The 23,615-nt window shown below is 46.9% G+C and overlaps 2 protein-coding genes across 3 annotated transcripts in view; both read left to right on the forward strand.

Moving 5' to 3' along the window:
- The window catches only part of MAP2K7 (mitogen-activated protein kinase kinase 7), a 219,550-nt gene that overhangs the window by 182,075 nt on the left and 13,860 nt on the right, over nt 1-23,615 (forward strand). The gene's annotated exons all lie outside the window — the stretch shown is intronic.
- On the forward strand, nt 11,951-17,144 carry LOC147748409 (uncharacterized). The gene has a single exon (XM_086936427.1). The coding sequence runs from the start codon at nt 12,726-12,728 to the stop codon at nt 14,085-14,087; it is 1,362 nt and encodes a 453-aa protein (XP_086792553.1). The 5' UTR covers nt 11,951-12,725; the 3' UTR covers nt 14,088-17,144.

The raw sequence follows: 23,615 nt of genomic DNA on the forward strand, positions 1-23,615 counted from the left end.
TCTTGACGTGGAAAGTGGCTTTCCTCATAGCGATTACATCGCTGCGGCGAGTTAGTGAACTACAAGCACTAACTATCCAAGAGCCATTTATTCAAATTCATTCTAAAAGGGTAGTGCTTCGCACTAACCCTAAATTCCTTCCTAAGGTTTTGTCTCAATTCCATATTAACCAGACTATTGAATTGCCTGTTTTTTTCCAAAGTCCTGAGTCATTGGCGGAGAGAATGCTCCACACCCTTGACGTCAAGAGGGCCCTGATGTATTACATCGATAGGACCAAGGATTTTAGGAAAACTAAACAACTCTTTGTTGCCTTTGCGCCACACCACAAAGGTAACCCCATTTCCAAGGCTGGTATTGCTAGGTGGATCATTAAATGTATCCAGATCTGCTATCTGAAAGCCAAGCGTTCCCTCACCATTCCAGCAAGGGCCCACTCCACCAGAAAGTTGGGGGCCTCCATGGCATTCCTTGGAAATATTCCTTTGGAAGACATATGTAGAGCAGCTACATGGTCTACCACACACACATTTACAAAGCATTATTGTGTTGATGTGCACTCCAAACAGCAGGCAGCTGTAGGGCAGGCTGTTCTAAAAACACTTTCCCAAACTGCTGCAGCTGGCACAGGCGGCCGCCGTTAATGGAGGGACTGCTATGTATTCTATGCACAGATATGAATTCAGCAGCCCACATGCCTCGAACCGAATATGCTACTTACCAGTATGCATCTGTTCTTGGCATGTAGGGCTGCTGACATTCATATCGCCCGCCCTCCTCCCTGGTGCCTGTAACAGCTGCAGAATTCACACATACTTCTAGCATGGTCATCATTCACTTAGTTTCACTCCATCTTGGCCACAATGGCTAAAAACAATCTGAGGATGGAGTCGATGCCCATGCGCACTGTAGTCCAGGGGAGGAGCCACCTATCTCGTGATACTTCGAAGACTCTTCCAGGACAACAATGTGCAATCATCCGGACCCAACACTAGGCGGCGATCTATGCACAGATATGAATGTCAGCAGCCCTACATGCCAAGAACAGATGCATACTGGTAAGTAGCATATTTGTTATACAGTATTGGTATCTTTCATAGATTCACATGCACCCACCCTCCTCCCCGGCAAGGCAGTTCTTTATTAGGCATACATACTTCTCACTTGTGCTAGGAAAATCTGAGGAGAACTGCCTCTGCTGGGAAGGTTCTAGAGGGTGCTGAAAGCTGATTGGTTGGAACTTCTTTTTCAGTTCTGTTTATATAATGAGGTAGATAGGCTGCTAAGTTTTGGGCCTTGTTGGGCCTATAGTCTTTCAGCCTACTACAAATAATTTTCTAAGGCACTGCTATTGTATATATTATTACCGTGGGACTCCCGCATCGACAACGGGGAATGATTCAGCCATGTGAATCTATGAAAGATACCACTACTGGATAACTGTAGTTACAGGTAAGTAACTTGTTTTCTTATCAACCATGTCAATGCAAACAAATGAGGTTGTTGATTGTCTGAATTTAAAACACCCCATATGCCCTCATATGAAATTGTTTAACCTTTTGTAACAATTTTCTGTTTAATTTTCCTGTACACTCCTGGTACGTTTTGTAGTAAATCTTCCTTATCCTCATCAATATCTGAAATACCAACTTAAAAATGCCATGGAGTTCGCAAGGCATCAGTTCATGGCCACCCCCAAAACTACTCTTCTTCAGGTGTCGAGAACTATTTACATGGCAATTTTTGCTCTCAAAGCCAATCCCGTATTTGATGCCATTTGGAGCCAAGGAAGTCCCCTCCCTTATGGAAGTGAAACCTCTTTTCAGGTCGCCCTTCTGCGTACACTTATTTCTCTGGGAGGTGCCCTGTGTTTGTTTTGCAGATCAGACTTTCTGCCTCTCAGATGTAGGTCTTTAAAGTGCTTTATTTTGGGAAAAGTCTCTGTAATCGGATAAGTAAAACTAATGCGGGTTGGCATTGATCCCCTTCTCTCGGTTAAAAATCCTAGAAGGATTATACTGGCATTGCTTTCAAATGTTTAATAAGTCACATGGGCACCTCGCTGGACACCTTTTTTCCAGTCTGGTTATTTTCCGGACTGCAGTGGCAGCATGCACATCATGTGCCCCTGCTCACACTGCTCACTTCTCACTAGTGGAGAAGTTACTGCATGACGTCATGCCAGGTGAGCGTTGTAGGGAAAAGAAAATCCTTTAAAGAGTCTTTTTCTCTCTGGATTTCCCTACTCTTTTTGAAACTCAGGAGCAGCAACACCGTTGTGTTGTCACCAGGGCTTTAAGTGGAAGCTTTTCAATATTATATACAAGCCATAGTTGCTGCTTATTTATCTTGCACAACTAACCACACTTGACAAAGCCAATAGTCCTGACTTGTTGTAGGTATGATGTTACTTGTATCATACATCTGGATGCAATGACAGAAACAGCAAAATACAAGTCAGGCAGCACACTATGCTAAGCACAGATTTGTAGCTTAAAAGTTTTAAGCCACACCCTTAATTATATTGGCCTCACCCCTTTGAGAGACCTCCCCTCCCCCTTATTGTTCATCCCAGTTAAAGCCCTGCTCTCACCAAAGACTCATCAGAGACAGTTGATGTGCCCAGCTACAAGACTTGACAGTATAAGGTCTTTGGGATGCCAGGCATTAATCTCTGCACATCAGCTACCTGGAGCTTCAGGCAGTCTCCCTAGCATTAAAAGCTTTCCTTCTTCACCTGTACCACAAGGTTGTCCTACTCTGGGTGGACAGTATGAGAACCCTGTATTATCTACAAAAACAGGGAGGGGGCACGGGTTCACAACTATCACCCCGTCTCAAACCATATGGAACTGGGCTCTTCACCACAATATTCACCTGTATGCAGAATATCTGCTGGGACAGACTGCTATTTTGCAGACCGGCACAGCATGACGCAGCAATATAGAGTCCTCCTTCCCTGCTTTCACTGGTGATGGTTTCCTCAAATCTACTTTTTCGCTATAGCAGAAAATGCAAAATGGCTAAACTTAGCCTCCAGGTATCCACACCCTCTATCCAAGGGCAAGTTAGTCTGGGATATTGCTGGTTTGGAAACTCAGGCATACATCTCTCACCATAATCCTTGTATCTCCCACTTGCATGTGTCAGCCCTGGTTCACAATACTACTAGATCTCTCAGTAGTTCCATGTGAGAAGCTCTCCAACAGGTCGATCCTTCTCAATCAAAATCCAGGGCTAATCAGACACCCAGACCCCAAAACGCTCTAACAAGCAATTTGGCTTCTAAGGTCATAGTTTGACTACCTTATCTTACCACCAGAATATCTGGAATTTTCTCAAAGAAGCATGCAGATCAACAACTAGAGCCTGTTATGCTGCAAAATCGTTTTTTTGTTTGGTATTGTCAGTCAAAACAAATTGATCCGTTAAAAGCCACGATGCATTACATTATCTGCTACCTACTTAATTTACAAAAGGCAAATTTAGCCTACACTTTCAAACGGTTACACCTCGCTTCAAAGGCTGCCTATCTCCAAAATAAACAGTATCCCTCACTATTCAAATTCCAGTCCTCAAGGTGTTCATGGAAGGAGTAAAATGAGTTATTTCACCTTGGGTTCCTGCAGCACCCTCTTGGAACCTTAGCATTGTTCTCTCTAGACTCATGGGTCCCTCCTTTGAGGCTCTTTAATCAATCCCCCTTCCATTTCGGTCGCGGAAATGGCATACTTAGTTGCCATTTCCTCAATTAGGTGTGTTAGTGAGCTCCAGGCTTTAACCTTAGAAGAACCATTTTTCCAAAATACATAGTGACAAGCTCGTTCTTTGTACCAATCCTAAATTCTTACCTAAGGTAGTCTCACAGTTTTACCTCAACCAGGTCATTGAGCTCCCCGTTTTTTACTTCACCCAGATTTTGTTGTGGAAAGAGCTCTTCATACCCTAGATGTAAAAAGAGCACTCATGTTCTACATTATTATTATTATTATTATTTTGAGATTTGTAGAGCGCCTGGTGACCCGAGGGCATCCCCGCGCTATAATACTGTAAACTCCAGGACAGGCGAAAACCAGGAACTATTTGGGGAAGATAGAACTAATAGATAGATAGAACTAAAACTTTCAAGAAAACAAAACCACTCTTTGTGGTCTTTTCTTCTCCTAAAGGCAACCCAATATCCAATTCAGGCATAACCAGATGGATAGTCAAATGCATTCAAACTTGCTACATTAAGGCCAAAAGACCTTTACTTATTACTTCCAGAGCCCATTCCACTCTGAAAAAGGGAGCCACTCTGTCCTTTCTCGGAAATATTCAGATAGCTGATATTTATCATCTAGCTACATGGTCTACACCACGCACATTCACCAAGCACTACTGTGTGGATGTTTTAGCGCACCAACAAACCAATTTAGGTCAGGCAGTGAATCATACCCTTTTTCAAACTACTGCAACTCCCACAGGCAAGCCACTGCTTCTTAGGAGGGACTGCTTTACTATCTATGCACAGGATGTGTATCAACAGCCACACATGCCATTGAACGGATTATGTCATTTATCCTGTAAGACTCTGTTTGTGGCATGTAGTGCTGTAGATTCACATGCACCCTCCCTCCTCCCCAAAAGCCTGTGGCCTTTGTAGCATTATATATTTACTTCATTTATTTACTTTTAACATGGACATCGATTTTCTTACACATTCCTTACACTCCTTTCTCATCCACCTGCAAGAAAACAATCTAACAAAGTAGTTTATGCCTAATATCACCGAGAGAAGTCCCTCTTTTGACTCGAAAGACTTATTCCAAGAAAAACAATGTGCACAACTCCAGACCCAACACTAGATGGCAGGAGTTTGCAGAGCATATGAATCTACAGCACTACATACCACGAACCGAGCTTACTGGGTAAGTAACATCCTTCTCCTTTGCTCTGAATACATATGGTGTCATCCCATTCCTGGATGCTTATTGCCTCAGTAGCAATGTTCACCCTGGTATGTTAGAATATCATATTTTCAACCTGTATCTTTCTACAGTCTTCCCCTCTTCCACACTCACAGCGGAAAAAAGAATCTGATTATTAAGCCAAGGCAAACGGGCATTGTGGACTTTTGGTTGCTGTCAAAGGCTCTGCTTGACGCTCAAAAAAGGAAAAACCTCGTGATAAATGTGTTTTTTTTTCTGACCCATTCACTAAAGGGTGGAGTTATACAGACATGTGAATGCTTGAAAATGATAGTTACAGGTATGTTACCAATATGCATTGAAACTGCTAAATCCATGTTGCCATTAGCAGACAACAGAAGAAATAAACGCTTGTAGGTTCTGGCAACCAGTCGTACCAACATGTCAAACATTTCAACAACCACTTTTAGCACAGCATATTCAAAACTCACAAAGTCAGCTATTAGAAGAAAATGTTTTCTAGCAGTTCAAAGCTTAGCATAGGAGACCTCCAGGAAGACGTTCTTTCTCGGTCCAACAGCGATTCCATTCTCATATTCCAAACACGATGCAGCTGTTGGAGACAGATTAATGACTTTTCGTTGGAGGGAAATCACAACTGATAAATAGGTATTTACACTGTGGAGAAGGTATGTGTGTAGAATGTACTAATCTCAATTTTGTGAATCAGTGACTGTTGGACGTTATGGTGGCATTCCTGACCAAAGATGGCTCTTTGAGATCGATCACAGACTTACCTATTCTGAACTTATGTTTGAAATGAACACCCATCAAATGACAGCTCTTCAACAGGTGATTGTGCCATTGCAACAAGTGGATTTCCTGACAGCCTTCAGTCTAAGGAATGCATATTCCAATTATCACAAGGGGGTTTCTGTGATAAAATAATTAGCAGTGATGTGAAGTGTCTTGCTGCAGTGGCTGCTCATCTGCTTTTTTTACAAATGTTTGTGTATCTTTAAGTAAAACTTTTTTGGGGGGTGGGGGAGAGGGGTTACATTTGTTGACACACAAACACCCCAACCACCACCTCAAGGGCTTGTTATTTGATTTGATTTGATTTGAATTAGACTTGTATAGCGCAACGAATGCCCGGAGGCGTCTTGGAGCTGAGGACTAGACAGGTAAAGAACGAGCATATAAGCGAGCTTAGAGGTCAGACTGAAACAACCACGTTTTTACTGGCTTCCTGAAAGTTTTTAGATCTGCGCTATTTTTAATTGTTAATGGAAGGGCATTCCAGGATTTGGCAGCTCTTATCAGGAAACCTCTGCCTCCCCAGCAAACTTGTTTGAACCTGGGAATTTGAAGCAATTTTTGTTGAGCAGATCTGAGATTCCTAGATGGAGCATAGACTTGTAAATGCGCTCTCAGGTATAGGGGACCATTCCCCAGGAGTGCCTTAAAGATGATACATAGGGCCTTAAATACTGTTCTCCTCCTGACTGAGAGCCAGTGCAGTGTATCCAATTGCCGGGATACCAACTCAAATTTTGGTATATTCAAAATCAGTCTAGCTGCAGCATTCTGCAGTCGTTGTTGCTTTTTTATGAATTGAGCTTGAATCCCCAAATACAGCGCATTGCCATAATCCAGCCTGGAAATGGCAAGAGCCGTTACAACTGTTTTTAACGCCTCCGGCGGAATGTAATGTAATATGGGATTCTTGTAAAGCGCACTGTTACTCTACCCGAGTGTTCTGGTGCTGTAGACCGCTGGGGAACCCGTCCTGGTTTTCCCTGTGAGATGGTCCCTTTCTGGGTATCTCCAGGGTGAATCCAGGCATCCCCGGCGTCTGTGGGGGGCCGTTGTAGAGATGAGGCAAACTTAATGCCCAGAGTTACCGAGTGTGTTCCCTAGTTAGAGTAGGCACTGAGGCGAGAATTATCGAGTCTGTTGACCCCTGGTCCAAGACCCTGCCGCGTCGGGAATTGAACCCTGGTCCTGGGCCGTTCTCTGCTTACAGCTCTGCCGCCTCTAACCAGTGAGCCACACCACTCTACACTCTATTGTGTTGACGTGCAAGCCAAGCAGCAAGCTGCGTTAGGCCAGGCTGTCCTTAGAACTGTCTTTCAAACTACTGCAACGGATACAGGTGGCCACGGCTAAGGGAGACACTGCTGCACAATCGATGCTTTGTATACAATCTGCAGCTCATATGCCTCGAACGGAAAATGCTATTTACCAGTATGCATCTGTTCTTGGCATGTAGAGCAGCAGAGTTGTACACGCCCTCCCGCCTCCCCGAGACTTGTATCCGTTCCAGTTGTTCATCTTACTTAGAGACACACGCATGGACATCCTTAGCCCAAACGCTGGAAGACAAGCAGTTAATTTGGCTCTCAAAAGTCAGCTTGTGGTCAAAGATAAACCCAAGATTTTTTTCTTTAGAGACAGGTGTAGGACATTCGCCCAGCTCTGAAGACCACCACTTGGGTGACCATGCCAAGGGGTCAGTACTCAACAGCAGAATGTCTGTCTTAGTGCCATTCAGCTCGAGGCAATTCAATTGCATCCAAGCATTTACGTGGTGCATACAGTTGTAAAAAAGATCTGCAATATCATCCACATTATTGGTTGCTGTGACGACTACCTGCATGTCATCTGCATACGATATTACCCTGAACCCATATTGTCTTATTATTGCTGCCAGTGGAGCTAATAAATGTTAAACCGAGTGGGGCTAAGCGCGGAGCCCTGAGGTACTCCACATTGCAGATTGTAGGTTTGGGAACTGGATTTCTTAAGTTCGACTCTAAAAGATCTGTCAGTGAGGTAGGACTTTAGTAGAGCCGTAGCAGAGCCCAGAATGCCCACTTTCGACAGTCTGGAGATTAAGATGTTATGATTGACGGTATCAAAGGCCGCCAATAGATCTAATAGTATCAAGGCGGCCTTATCGCCTTCATCCAGTGACTTCCTAAGCTCCTCGCTAGCTGTAATTAAGGCGGTCTCAGTTCCATGGCCTTCTCTAAAACCAAATTGTGATTGATCAAGTATGTTATGGGTAGAGATATACGCTGACAGCTGGGTGTTCATCAGTTTTTCCAGGACCTTAGAACAAAACGGGATTCTGGAAATTGGTCGATAGTTGTTAACATCAGCCGGGTCTAAATGAGGCTTTTTCAACAGTGGGAGTACCGACGCTATTTATTGTTATGTTGCCAAATGGAAAATATTGGCAAATGACTGCATAAAGGTAATCTTTGTTGGGTGTAGGGCCCCTTTATTCATCAGCACAAGATTATAAAATACTGTGTGCACTTTCACAAGTCTCAGGCTTAGCTTCTGCTTTTTGTTCATGAGTAGCTGTACTGGCCACATGCTTGGAAAACAACGTTTCAGTGTTCAAGATCCCAGTCATAAAGGTATTTATGGGGGAGGGTGGGTTACAAAGAGCATTTCACCAAGAACACAGTTTTTTTTTTAATTTAAACATTTCCCTTTAAATGGGTAACTGGTACACCTTGTGAGACGTTACATTCTAAATACCCTGCAGACTCTAACTTCTAAAGTGGTATTTTTAGTGGCTATCACTTCAATATTCAAAGTTAGTAAATTGACGTTCCCAAGATTCATGTACACAAAGAAAAGGTAGTTTTGCGCAAATGCCCAATTTCATCGCTATGGTGATCTTGTCCTTTCATGTTAACAAGGCGCCTTAACCAAAATGTGTTCCTAATCCTCGTTGACAGATGGGAAGGACAATCTGTCCTCCCTGTTCAGAGGGTCACCCCTATCATTGTATTGTAAGTGTATTTATATAACGCTTACAACCCCTGACAAGGCATAGTCCTTTTTCAGACCATATCACACTACTTTGGAACCCAAGATTAGTAGTTAATAGGTTAGTAGTATTTTTTGCCTTGAGTATTAGTTGTTAGGTTTGTGCTCATGATTTTTGCGTGTTTAGTAGAGTTTTGAATAGAGCTAGAATTATAGGAATGAGTTTGAAAAGAGGGAGCTTAGAGTAGAGCTAGAATGATAGAAATGAAGTTGAAAAAGGGAAGTAAGTAGTAGAAGTTTTTTGTACGTAGTGGTCGTGTGTGCTTGTTGGGGGGCATGGCTAAAAAGTAGGGGTAAATGTTTGAGGAGGATATTTGGGAGTTGACAATTAGGTTTGGGATGAGACAAAGGGAGGACAGATGAGATTTTTTTATTTTAAGTAGCAAAATGTATACATACAATACACACGCATGATGTTTGGTAAAGTTATGTTTGCTTGATTAAACCTCTCTATATCAATACTCACATGTACATTGAAGTGGCAACATTTACATGGTCTGCTGTCCATATTTATCTTGTGCATTTCTTCCGGTTTTAAATAAGTGCAAACAACTTCTTTATACATAAATATACACATGCCACTTAATTGCTGTTACTAGAAGTAGGCATAACCCTCCTATATATGCACCTGTATGTACATGGAAGCAGGAATTTTGACGTGGTCTGATAAACCCATGTATATTGGGGTGAAGTAAATAGTTTTCCCGTTATATAAATGGATCGACTTCTAACCGGAGTCATTGTTCAAAGTACAATTACATGTTTTTTTATAACAACATTTCTTTTCCATACTTTGAGAAGTGTAGTATGTCATGTTTGATTATACTGTTGTGGTATATGCTTGAACTGTGAGTGTAGTCATCATGTTTGGAAGAGACACCGCTTGACTAATCTTCTGAAGTGGAGATAGTTGTCTGTGGGCCTTATGTACGAGGGTAGGTAACTTCATAGATTGTTGCTTGAACAGAGAAAGATGTTCCACCCATATATTTTTCTTGAATTAAAGCAGAGTTTCCGCTGTATCGTTGCTGTAATTGCCTTGCAGATGGAGGTGGGACTTCAAGCCATCAATGCCTAAACTGCCATAAAAAGATATTGAAGGGGTTGGGTCTAGAGAGGGGAAAGCCACTCCTCCCCTGACCAAAAGGACTAATAGATTTTGAAGTCGAAGCCTGTTGGTAACACAAATTTGCAAAATCTATAATGGATAGAAAGTGCAGCGCCTCCTCATACGAGCTGGAAATCCTCTCTGGGTAGGGTATTCAGCTCCTCAGCTCTTCATTGGCTGTCAGTGGGAAGAGAGACACTATTATGTGACCCACAAAGACATTTGCAAGTTGGCAGGTCTGCATGCACAATATTATGTAATAATGTTCAATAAATCACAATTATTACAGGTGCTTGTAAATTTATGACCTACATTCTTGAAACTCTTATGCTTTAAATGAGCGCTCTCACCGTACAGATTACTGTTCATCCAGGAAGCAGCTATAGCTCTGCAATGAAGTATCCTCCTTATCATAACGCCAACACAAGGAGTATTAGAGTCAACACGTGAACAACCCTGTCTTGTGGACTACCTGCTTGTAAACAGATGATCAGCAGTTACCAATGTCCAGTCTGTATATTCTAGATTCTAGATAGAAAAATAACAGAACAGTTGAAGTACGAAGTGCGTCGTAGATGCAGCTGGTGTAGGTAGCAAAATCACAGGCTTTGCGGCTGCAAAAATACACAAAAGCTACTTTGCCAGTCGGAACAGTATTTGGGGCTTAGAAAGTGCACATACCGAAATGCAGCAATAGAGACCTGCTTTACCTTGCACACAATCCCTGCCGTTGCAGACGTGTGACTCGAGCACACAGTGCCTTCTACCTCGCGCACAATAATCAGGCAGGAGTTTATGCAACTTCCTGCAAATGTGTATCTAACGCACTACTGCTTGGTACAACAGTAGCATTAAGGACCGGTGCAAATCACCGACTGGTTGCGACGTGCCCCTTCCACAATGCTTTGCAATACACAGGTGCTCACACGCACCTAGCACGATGCGCCATTTATTTATTTATTTATTTTATGCGTTTTTATCTAGCGCGGACTTTACCCGGAGGTGTCAGAGTGCATCACTATAGGAACAGTAATGATACATGAGGAGAAAATTACAAGTGAACAAATTACAAAAGCAAACGTTAAGTTACATGAGGCAAAAGTGACGTGTGCAAGTTACAAAAGCGTACAAAGTACAAGTAGAGGTATAATACTGCAATAAATGGCAAACACTCAAACACAAGAACAAACGTTACGCAGGCAATGGTGGCACTTGTGCAAGTATCTAAAGCAAACATAATGTAAGAGGTAGCAAACTGTGCGTTACAAGAGAAAAGTGACATGTGCCTGTTACAAAAGAGTACCAAACACAGGTAGAAGGATAATACTGCAATAAATGGCAGACACTCAAACCACAAGGGCACACTGGGAAGGCACTTCCATAGTCATGGAGAGTAGAGTTTTCTATAATGGAAGGTCTTCCTTCAGATAATAGAGAGGGTGTGAATTAAATTTGGAAATGTCTTTGAAGGAGGAACTTTGAGGTCAGTTTTGAAGGCCTGTGGGGAGGTGGTGGTCAGGAGCTGAGGCGGAAGTGAGTTCCAGATTCTCACTGCGTTGCCTGAAAAGGATTGGGCCATAGATCTTTCCTTATTGAAAGTGGGAGGTTCAAGCAGTAAATTTTTTGCATTACTTGATGATCTAGAGCCTCCAGAGAGTTTCAGTTTATTCACCAGGTAGCGAGGAGAGGAGGAGTGCAAGGCTTTGTGGGTGAAACAGGTAGTCTTGTAGATAGATCTTGCCTCGATGGGAAGCTGGAAGATCTGGTCACACTTAGTCGTATCATTTTGCTTTGAGAAGTTATGATTACACTGTGAGGATGGTTGTATTAATAGTAGTTTTGCAGCGTGAATCTTTCTGGATTCACTATGCTGTGCATATTCCACAATCTGGTGGTTGGGTCCAGAATCGTGGTCTTTTTTTTCTCTTTAGTTTTTTTTTTTTTTTTTTTTTTTTTTTTTTTTTGTAGCCCAGGTGGGCGTCGACGTCCCACCTTTTGGTGTACCTTCGGTGACGTCGGCATGCTTCCGGCGGAAGCTACCACCCTTGAGCGCCATCTTCAGATTCTTTTTTCCGCTGTTGGGTCTGGATTGTCACGTGAAGCTCCAGAAGTTTTGGAGGAAAAAAGGAGGAAATACAACTACTATTCAACGGTAAAGACCGGAAAAGATTGGGAGAAGAAGACCATCAGAGAGGAGAAGACGAAGAAAGAGAAGAACGTCGAGATCTTCGACGTCCTTGGAGGAATGCGCACACAGGGGGCCCCCTGAGCGCAGGGATGTACAAGACTCCATTTAAATTCTGCTAAAACTGCCACCACAAGTTCGCTCAGAAGGACCAGCACCCGGTCTGCAACCTCTCCCTGCCTATCGACAAGCCGAAGACACTCCGAGTTCGAGAGAAGCAGAGGATAGCTCACCACACGATGCAGGGCAAGGGCCAGGCCCCAACACTTTACGAACTGGGCCTCCACCGATGACGAGGACAACATCGCCGAAGGTCCAGATGACTTCACTATCGCAGAGACCAATAAGAAAACGCCTGACAAGGTAGGAGAGTCTACGACCCCGAAAACTCCCACAGGCCCTCAAAAGCCAGAGGCAGGCAGAGTCCAAAGCCTCGAAAGGAGCACCGGCGCCGAAAAGTTTGGCGGCCGAAGCTGCATCCTCCGAAAAAGAGCCCAGCGGATCCTTCGAGAAGGACTCCCGGAGGCCGAAGACTGGCGAAAAGCAAAGGTCGCCAAAGCAAGCCCCCGAAAAGGGGTCTTCGACTTCGAAGGGAAAGGAGCTGAAGAAAGCTTCGACGTCGACGCCGCCGCCGAAGAGAGCAGCCGAAACGCTTGACGACTACCAGGCCGCGGAGATGCTGAGAAAGAAAAGAAGGCTCGAGGACGAAATGAAGAACATATTCCAGAGAAAGAAAGACTTCGACGAAAGAATGAGAAGTTACAAGATCCCCTCGAGGCCGGCAACGTCCGTCGCTGAGGTGCAAGAGCACCAGGAGTTTGACGTCGAAGAGCTGCCGAAAACTCCGGAGCTCTCAGAGCACGAAGAGGAAGAGGACCTCTATTATACAGAAGGTGATTACGGGGATCAGCAGTCAAGCTACGGCTCAGGTTCCTCGACGGCCCAAGACCAGGATTGGCAGGACATCAAGGCCGAAAACCCGGAGGAGGCTGTGGAGACATATCCTTCGAGGCCTTCGCCTCCGGATGACATCGGGGCATACAACGAGGTCGTCAGGAAGGCAGCAGCAGCTTATGGGGTTAAGCTAGAGGAGGAGAAGCCAAAAGCAGATTTCCTGCTGGAAACATTGCTCCCCACACAGACAAGAAGCCAATTCCTGCCCATGCTGAAAAGTATCACAGATCAGGGGAAGGAAGCCTTCAAGGACCCGGCTACATGCAGATCAGTAACGCAGAGGACGGAAAAGAAATGCAAATTCTCCTCCCAGGACCCGGCTTACATCAAGGGGTCCGTCACAGCAGATTCCTTAATCGCTGCGACGGCCAGAAGAAGGGCCAGCGTCCCAACAACATCTGGGCCTCCACCTGACAAGGAAAGCAGGAGGATGGACCTAACGGGCAGGAAAATAGAGAGAAACGCCGCAACGCACTGGCGGATGGCGAACTCAAACGCCCTCCTGAACAGACATCAATACCAACATTGGGATGAGATGGGGCAATTGCTCAAGCACCTACCGGAACAATACCGTGAGAGGGCATCACACCTTGTGGGAGAAGGGAAAAGCATTGCTAACTTGTGCCTGAAGACAGCCTTGGATCGGGCTGAAACATCCAGCAGACTGATGGCTATAGGCATCACAGAGAGAAGGCAAGCCTGGCTCAGGATCTCAGGCTTCAAAGCTGAGGTTCAGAACAACATCCTGAACACACCCTTCAATGGTGAAACACTGTTCGGAGCCCCAGTTGATGAGAAGCTCACACAACTGAAGAAGGACAACAAGACTGCAAGGTCCATGGGGGGCCTGCAATTCAGGGGGATGAGAAGGGGCACTCCTACGTGGAGGCCGAACGGCAGAGGTGGAAACCAGCGAGGAGAATCACACCAGGCGTTCCACCAGGGACAACAGAGTGACAACCAAGGTCACCAGGGCCAGCAGAGGCAAAACTGGAACTACCAGAACAGGGGACAGTCCTTTTGGTCAAGAGGAAACGGACGAGGACAGAGAAAGAGAGGCGGTGAACAACCCCCCTCTAAGTGACTGCACACGAGAAAAGGTGCTCACCCACTCGAACCCTCCGGGGGAAGAGCACGGAAAAACAAGGAGGAGAGGGCTATACGGACAAGACACAAAAGAACATGTAACTCCAGTAGGAGACAGGCTAAGATTTTTTCTCCAGGAGTGGAGAAAAATCACCACAGACAAGTGGATACTGAACATCATGCAGTTCGGATACTGCATAGAGCTGCTAAAGAATCCACCAAACAGAAAGCCAAAGAGAAGAGAGCACTCGGGAACAGAGCTGCGATTGCTCCAAAAGGAAGCTCAAGAACTACTCCTCAAAGAGGCCATCGAAACGGTCCCATTCAAAGAACGTAACGGGGGAGTGTACTCAAACTACTTCCTGGTACCAAAAGTGGACGAAAGCCTAAGACCCATCCTGGACCTACGGTTCCTAAACAAATATGTAAAGACCCAAAAATTCAAGATGACGCCCCTACAAGAGGTCATCCCACAGATAAAGGTCGGGGACTTCTTGTCCACCATAGACCTCAAGGATGCGTACCTGCACATCCCCATGAACAGGCAGCACAAGAGAACGCTAACAGGCCTGGGATTCTTCATACACTGGGGAAAATTCTCAATGGAACCGTAGCAGGTGAAGATCTTCTTGGGTGCTCAAATCGACACCGTCCAATGCAGGGTGTCACCCAGTGAAAAGAGAACACTCAGCCTACTGAGGGAGAAACGTCACTACCAGAAGGGGCGTGCTCCGACAGTGAGGACAGTGAGCAAGATCTTGGGGATGATGGCGTCATGCATACACCTGGTCCCCAATGTACGCCTACAGATGAGACCGCTCCAAGAGTGGCTACAACAGCAATGGTCACAAGCTACAGGAAGTTGGGAGGATCTAGTGGTTGTAACGCACAGGGTGCAGGAAGAAATAAGGTGGTGGACCAAGGAAAGGATAACAGTAGGGAAACCTCTAACACCACCGGACCCAAAAGTGACCATCACCACAGACGCATCCCATAAGGGATGAGGCGCACACATGAACAAGCTCAGAGTGAGGGGCCTGTGGAGCCCTACAGATGCGGTCAGACACATCAATTACCTGGAGCTGAAAACAGTCTTGCTAGCACTCAAGGCCTTCCAGAAACACCTGTACAGCCAGAAGGTGCTGATACAAACAGACAACACCACAACAATGTTTTACATAAACAAACCAAGGGGAACTCAATCATTCCCCCTGTCAAGCTTGGCACAGGAAATCTGGAGATGGGCAATACCACTCAAAATAGTCCTGCTAGCCATACACCTGCCAGGTAAGGACAATGTAGAAGCGGATTGGCTCAGCAGGCAGACTTCAGCATCCCACGAGTGTGAACTCAATATACAGGACACAGAGAAACTATTCAGGAGGTGGGGCACTCCGACAATAGACCTATTTGCAACACGCCGGAATGCAAAATGCCAATACTTTGCATCCAGGCAACCAGAGGCACTATCACAGGGGAATGCCCTATGGATAAGCTGGTCAAAAACATTTGCCTACGCTTTTCCCCCCGATACCACTGATCCCCAGGGTTCTCAACAAATGCATGATAAGCAACATGACGCTGATCCTGGTGGCATCACAATGGGCCAGGCAGACCTGGTACTCTCAGATAATGGAGATGGCGCAGGGGCCCCCCACAAGTTCTCAAAAAGAAGAGACCTACTCTCCATGGAAAACGGAGATGTTCTACACCCAGAGCCGGAGAGCCTCAACCTCACAGCCTGGCTCCTGAGGACTTAGAGTTCGCACATCTAAAACTACCAGAGAGCACCCTGAGGGTGCTGCGAGAGGCAAGAAGGCCCAGCACACGCAAATGCTATGGCGAAAAATGGAAAAGATTCACTCAGTGGTGTTGCAAGAAAAAACTACACAGAAAACTGACCAGGGAATCTACGGTGCTAAGGTACCTCACGCACCTAATAAAGGCTAAACTAAGCTCATCCTCGCTAAGGGTACACCTGGCAGCTATTGTGGCATACACAAGAGGAGAAACAGGGAGAAGCTTCTTCACATCTCAAGTCGTAAAAAGGTTCTTGGAAGGGGCTAAAAGAATAGCGCCACCAAAAAGAATGCCGCCGCCGGCTTGGAACCTGAATGTAGTACTGACAGAGCTCATGAAAGCGCCTTTCGAACCTATCCACAAAGCATCACTGCAAATGCTGACTATGAAAACAGCTTTTCTGGTAGCAATCATATCGCTACGGAGAGTGAGCGAACTGCAGGCTCTAACACTACAGGAACCCTACATCCAGATACACAGTGACAGGGTCGTAATGAGAACGGACCCGCACTTCATGCCGAAGGTGGTGTCAAGGTTCCACATGAATCAAAGTATTCAGATCCCTAACTTCTTCCAAAACCCCACTACAAGCGCTGAGAGAGCACTCCACACTCTAGACGCAAGAAGGGCAGTGATGCACTACATTGAAAGGACAAAAGGACACAGGAAGACAAAACAGTTCTTCGTATCCTTCGCAAACAGCTACATGGGTAAACCAGTGACAAAAAACACCATAGCTCGATGGATCGCACAGACAATACAATTCTGCCACAAGCAAGCGGGCCAGGAGCTAACAAGAGGGGCACAGGCCCACTCGACCAGGATGAAAGGAGCAACAATTGCCTTTCTGGCCAACACACCAATTCAGGACATATGCCTGGCGGCAACATGGGCTTCAGTGCACACGTTCACTAAGCACTATTGCGTGGATGTACAAATGAACAAGGAAGCACAAGTAGGACAAAAGGTGCTTCAACATATTTTCAACAACCAACGCTCATCTTCCACCCAACCGCCACAAAAGTAACAAAAACCGCTACAAAATCTATGCACAGCATAGTGAATCCATAAAGATTCACGCTGCAAAACGAATAGTTTCTTACCTGTCGGTGTAGTTTTGCAGCTTGAAGATCTTTCTGGATTCACTAGCGAACCCACCCGCCTCCGCCAGAAAGGTGAGGCTGGAAAAGAAGGTGGAAACGCATAGAAAAGGAAAGAAAGTTGAAGCTTACAAGATACGTGAAAAAGAATTACGTTTAAAAAAGGATTAACAAACATAGCCATGGATTCACTACAAACACAAAAGAGAAAAAGAGACAGAAAAAGGAATCCGAAGATGGCGCCCAAGGGTGGTAGCTTCCGCCGGAAGCATGCCGACGTCAACGAAGGTACACCAAAAGGTGGGACGTTGACGCCCACCTGGGCTACAAAAAAAAAAAGAGAAAAAAGACTACGATTCCGGACCCAACCACCAGATTGCGGAATATGCACAGCATGGTGAATCCAGAAAGATCTTCAAGCTGCAAAACTACACCGACAGGTAAGAAACTATTCGTTTTACCCTGTTCAGTGTAACTACAGCATTAAAAATTAAAGTTGTTAAAAAGAAAGCTTTAACTGGAACTGAAGAACCGCTTGCGTCTTTCTGTATTTTATTGCTTTTATTGTATTATATTTAATAAATTCTAATAAACAATTTCAACACAAAAACAAGCATTTACGGGGAGCGTGGCTAGCAGCCGATGATGGCGGCAGCAAACTAGAGAGGCTCCCGTAGCGAGGCGGCTTCCCGCATCAATCCGCATGCCTATCCGCTCAACAACGAACCCAGAAGGGGTGCCCCGGGTCCGGTGACCGAACGACATTTGAAGGAGAAGTTTGGGAGCGTTGACGCCCCGGGAACGGGAGGAAACAACTACCTCAACTACCTCAGAGTGCGGCCTGGTGGCACGAGTGCAGCCGCGGTGGCTGAGTTGGGACCTGCCCGGACGGAAGTGGAGCATTGTCAGCGCTGTCAAGCGGAAGTGCCCGCAGACCCACGACAACGGAGCTTTAAATTTGCAGATCCTTTTAGATCAAATAAGAGATTGCATTATCGCTCCGACGTCAAAGCACTACAGTGGACAACGGCGGCGATAAGTGTAACTGAAGTTGGAAAGTTAGTACGTAGTCGCCGCCATCTTACATCTCGTCCGCCAGTGTTGGTACGAACTCATCACCGGAGGGACTAGACGCCATCAGTGAATCGCAATCAACGACTGGCGCGTCTACCAACTAAGAAGACTGGACACCCACGAAACAAGGGCGGCCTAACAAACCATCCGCCGTGATTGCTCCACCAACGGCACTCAGTTGCTGACTGAACACGCCAGCGAATCACTATGGCGGGGAAAGGACTCCGAGAAACCACCACTCAGGCTAAGCTTGATAAATTCGCTTACGAAAAACAATCACTCTCCCAACCGGAGCAGCGCAAATCTATGGGCAAAGGCACGGAAGGTGACGGGGCAAAGAAGGCTACCCTGGAAGATGTCTTGCACGCCCTGGCGCAGGTACAGGCAACGGTGGGAGCGACTGCTACAGAAGTGACCCTGATACGAGCGGACCTCCAGAAGATGAGTGAAAGAGTGAAGCAGGTGGAGGTGGTAGCTAAATCATTGGTGGAGGATGTCTCAGATCTACAGGTCGCAATGGAGAAGCTGCAGGCCGACAATAAACTGCTCAAAGAAAAGCTGGACGATCATGAAGGACGCTCCCGGCGGAACAACGTCCGCATTTTGGGGGTCCCGGAATCTGAAACCAAAGGGGCCATGGACTTGTATGTGGAGGATTTGATAAAAAACCAACTAGCCCCCAAGGGACTCTCTAACTTCTTCACGGTGGAACGAGCCCATAGGGTACCTGGAGGAACACCTAAGCCAGGGGCCCGCCGCGTCCGATCCTAGCGAGACTTTTTAACTTTAGAGATCGCGACACGATCCTCCAGGCGGCCAGAGTGGCACCAGCCATTCAAATCCAAAACTCGCGGATATCCTTTTTTCCGGACTATACAGTGGAGGTGACGAGACGGAGGAGAACTTTTCTGGAAGTGAAAAAGACACTGCGCGAACAGGAATTGCCGTACTCTATGCTGTTCCCAGCCCGGCTACGGGTGGTCGCCGACAAGAAAGTTTGTTTTTTTGACTCCCCCGAGGCAGCAAGAGACTGGCTTGAAGGATGGCGCACAGTAGACCGCACGTCTGGTCGACAGCGCAACAGACAACAGAACGATAGCCGGCCTGGCTCACAGACTTCAGTTGGAAGAAGCGCAAGTGCATCGCCGACGCAGGACCTGTCCGGGGCTGCCGGGGGCAAATAATGTCACCAGGCCGTGAAGTGTTTGGACACTGACTCCCTCCCACATTGGTTGCTCATACAGGTCGTTAGTGGACGCCGGCCTGGGTATTCGGAGGGCAGCAAGGGAGCGGAGCCGCCTGCTTTGGGAGACACTCTCCCCCAACGTGCAAGTACTCTGTTTGTGGGATGGGTCAAGCGCTCTGCTAAGTTGGGGTGGCGGGCAGTTGAAGGTCCGTTAAGCAGGGAGGCAGGGAGGGTAGGGGTGGGGGGGGTTGTTCTTATTTCATTGGAAATTCACTTAGTCGGTCAGGCACTGGCGTGTATGGCGTAACTAGAATGGTGTTACTGCAGGTACGATTGATTCTCTTTGGACGGTTTGCATGTGGCTGCGTGATTAAAGATGGCGGATGAACAACTAGTTGCCGCGGGGAATGATGGGTCACGGTCGAATGGTTCCTCCCTTAGAATACTTTCTTGGAATGTAAGGGGTCTAGGGGATAAGGTGAAACGCGGCCTAGTACTAACCGAGCTGAAACGGCATAAACCCCAATTAGCACTCTTGCAGGAAACACACTTGGTGGGAGGGGCTACTAAGGCCTTAGATAGGAAAGGATACAAGATGATTGTGCATTCGGAGTTCTCATCGGGTTCCCGAGGTACGGGTGTCCTGATTAAAAAATCCTCACACTTCATTCCAATGAGCACGAAAACCGATAGTCAGGGATGCTTCGCAGCGTTGCTGGGACAATGGGACGGTCGTCCGTTGACAGTGGTTTCAGTGTATATCCCGCCGTCCCTTCACTCAGTAATGCTTCCAGCCCTTGGTGATTTTTTGTTGTCTCTCCCCGAGAGTGATGTCATTTTGGGTGGGGATTTTAATGCAACGGCGGATCTACAGCTTGATAGGTTTCCGGTGACCGCTTCACCTGGGGGACCCTCCCGGCTTCAGCGATTCCTAGTGGCACTGGGGTTAGTAGATATTTGGCGTCACGTTCATCCTCATGTCAAACAGTACACGTTCCATTCCACAGTCCATAACAGTCTTTCCCGGATTGATTACTTTTTGGCTTTAGGGGAAGGGATACAGCGCGTCGACACTGCTGACATACACCCTCGAGGCATTTCAGATCATTCCCCGATAACTCTAACCATTTCCACCCAGGCAAAATCGCGTCACCGCATATACCCCATTCAGGCATCATACCTCAAAGTCCCAAAAATCAAGAAGGCTCTTCAGAAGGCTACGGAACAATACTTTGTTGAGAATGTGGCAACTGTGGCCTCCTCCGAGGTGCTCTGGGAGGCCTACAAGACAGTGCTAAGGGGGCAGGCTATAAGCTCAATCGTGGCCCATAAGAAGGAACAGGCAGCTGAACAGTCTACACTTGAGCTCAAACTGCGTGCAGTAACAACTTTACACGAGGCTGACCCTACAGAGGACACGGCACATACCCTTGCACTCCATCAGCGATTGTACACAGACCATGCTCGTCTCACAGTACAGGGGCACATTACCGATACACAGAATCGGGTATCTGACGTAGGCGATAAGGCAGGAAGGATGCTGGCCTGGCTTGATAAAAGAGGGGGTAGTTCCAGAGGGATTCAACAGGTGAAAGATAGAAATGGCGTGACACAGACCAACCCTGAACAGGTAGTGGAAGCACTGGCGGCCCATTTCGAACAGGTGTATACTCCTGAAAGGGAGGTGACCGCGATCATGGCCCAGGGTGCACTGAGTGGAATAGATATCCCAGTATTACAACCGGAAGCAGTGGCCGACCTGGATGCGGCAATAACTACCGATGGAATACAGCTTGCCATACGAGCACTCAAACCCGGAAAAGCTCTTGGTCCAAACGGCATTCCGGTGGAATGGTACCAATCCCGATCTGAAGACCTTAGTCCCTACTTGCTCAATATGTATGAAGAATGCCGTGAGAAGGGGGTGCTTCCACTAGACCAGAGAACGGCCACTATCGTGGCAATACCAAAGCCTGGTAAACCACAGGAAGAATGCTCCTCTTACCGCCCCATCTCCTTACTGAATGCAGAAAGCAAAATCTTGGCTAAACTCCTGGCTAACCGGCTGATGGCTTACCTGCCTGATCTTATCCATCCAGATCAATCGGGATTCATGCCTCATAGGAACACTGCACTAAATCTTCGTAGGGTTCACGGGGTGCTGGCGAGGGCAGACCAGATTCGTGACAGCGCAGTTATACTGGCCCTGGACGCGAAAATGGCTTTTGACCTGGTGGAATGGGCCTACCTTTTTGAGGTGTTGTCTTACATGGGCTTCGGCCCGAACTTTATATCATGGATTAGGCTATTATATGCGGCGCCAGTGGCACACGTGGTAGCAAATGGCCACATTTCGCGCACATTCTCGCTGGGGAGAAGCACCCGGCAGGGCTGCCCCCTATCTCCCTTGCTCTTTGCGCTAACCCTGGAACCACTGGCTAATCGCATAAGACAAACACCCTTGATTAAAGGGATACAATGGAGGGAGGGGTGGGAAGACCGCCTGTCCCTATATGCAGACGATATGCTGGTATATTTAACAGATCCCGAGCAAGGAGTACCGGCTCTTTTGAATCTATGCGACGAGCATGGCAGGTTTTCGGGATACACCATTAATTGGAACAAATCAGAGATGTATGTACTGAGAGGCCAGATCCCGACGCTCGGACCAGACTGCCCCCTGAGATTGGCCGGTTCCTCCTTCAAATATTTAGGAATCCATGTCACGAGGGATCCACTGGAATATACGAAATTGAATTTAGTGCCACCACTGGAACGCCTTAAGCAAGACGTTAAATTCTGGGCGGGGTTACCACTGACCATGCTGGGGAAAGCAGCACTGTACAAAATGATGTCGTTGCCCCGCTTTCTGTATATCCTAGATAACACGCCCTTTTCGGTGGCACCGGGATACTTTTAAAAAGGTAGCCGTGGTTGTTTCGGGGCTGCTGTGGGGCAATCGACCGGCACGTATAGCGCAGGCTAAACTATACAGAGGCTGGTACGATGGGGGCATTGCACTGCCGAATCTGCACCTGTATTACTGGGCGGCGCAACTTAAGCCCATTAATCAATGGTTACACGCCTCACAGTCTGACCCGGCTTTTCAAGCAGATAGGGCGCAGCTGGGCATTAACAACATACTTGCCCCACTCTATGACCGACGAAAAATAAGACTCTTATCAGGACCCACTAAACTCACTGTGGAAATCTGGCACGTGGCGACGGCTGCGTTGGGCTGGAAGGGGAAAATTACCAAACTCACCCCGCTCTGGGACACACGCGCCTTGGGTAACTTGAGATATAGCAAGGGCTTCTCCAACTGGGATTCAATTGGAATATCCACGGTGGGCGACATGTGGGAGCGGGGTGAAGTTATTTCATTCACCCGCCTGAGAGAAATATATGACCTAGGGCCACACGAATCAGATCGTTACGTACAAATACGTCATGCTCTGCTCGCGGCCATCCCCTCCGGGTCGACTCTACCAGAGTCCTCCCCGCTGGAGGATCGCCTCCTAACTGACTTTATGGTGGAAAGAGCGACATCGCTGACTTATCGTAAGCTCCTGAACAACTTGCCAGACCCGCTGGCTCCCCTGAAGGAAAGGTGGGAAAGGGAAGTAGACGCCCTAGATGAACACGAATGGAATGAGGCATTAGCATCACCGAAAGAGGTGGGCATCTCGGCTAGGATGAGACTCGTCCAACTCAAGGTCCTCCATAGAGTATATTATACAAGAACACTACTACACCGCATCCACAGAATACAGCACCCTTTCTGTCTACGTGGCTGTGGGGAGGAGGGTTCCTTTTTTCACACGTTTTGGTACTGCCCACGCATACAAAATTACTGGCGGCAAATACTGCGCACTGTATCCCAGACCCTTGAGATCTCGCTCCTCCCAGAACCAAGGCGATGTCTCCTAAACGTGTGGGAGCCAACAGATTTACCCAGACATAGTCGACTCTGGGTGACGTTGGGAATGATTGTGGCGAAGAGAGATATTGCTCAGCGTTGGGGGGCGGCAGAACTGCCAACGAAGTCGCAGTGGTGCATGAATATGGACAAGATAATGATAACTGAGAGGGCGGTATACTTAAGCCGTGCGTGCCCAGGCAAGTGGAATAAGGTGTGGTCCCCGTGGAATGTGTACCGTGGCGACATATGTGACCCGCTGCCGGAAGATGATCAGTTGGAATCGGATGATGAGGGAGGGGTGGAGTGAAGGGTGATGGGAGAGATAGGTATACCATATGGGTTAGGAATGAGGGTGGGGGGATTGTCCTCCCTCGCTTCGGATAAGGTCCTTGGACAATAGATAGCAACTTATACTGTCCTATGAATCTTTCATACAGCTAACCT

The sequence above is a fragment of the Lissotriton vulgaris genome, chromosome 1_1 (genome assembly GCF_964263255.1).
Source record: "Lissotriton vulgaris chromosome 1_1, aLisVul1.2, whole genome shotgun sequence".
Taxonomy (NCBI): Eukaryota; Metazoa; Chordata; class Amphibia; order Caudata; family Salamandridae; genus Lissotriton; species Lissotriton vulgaris.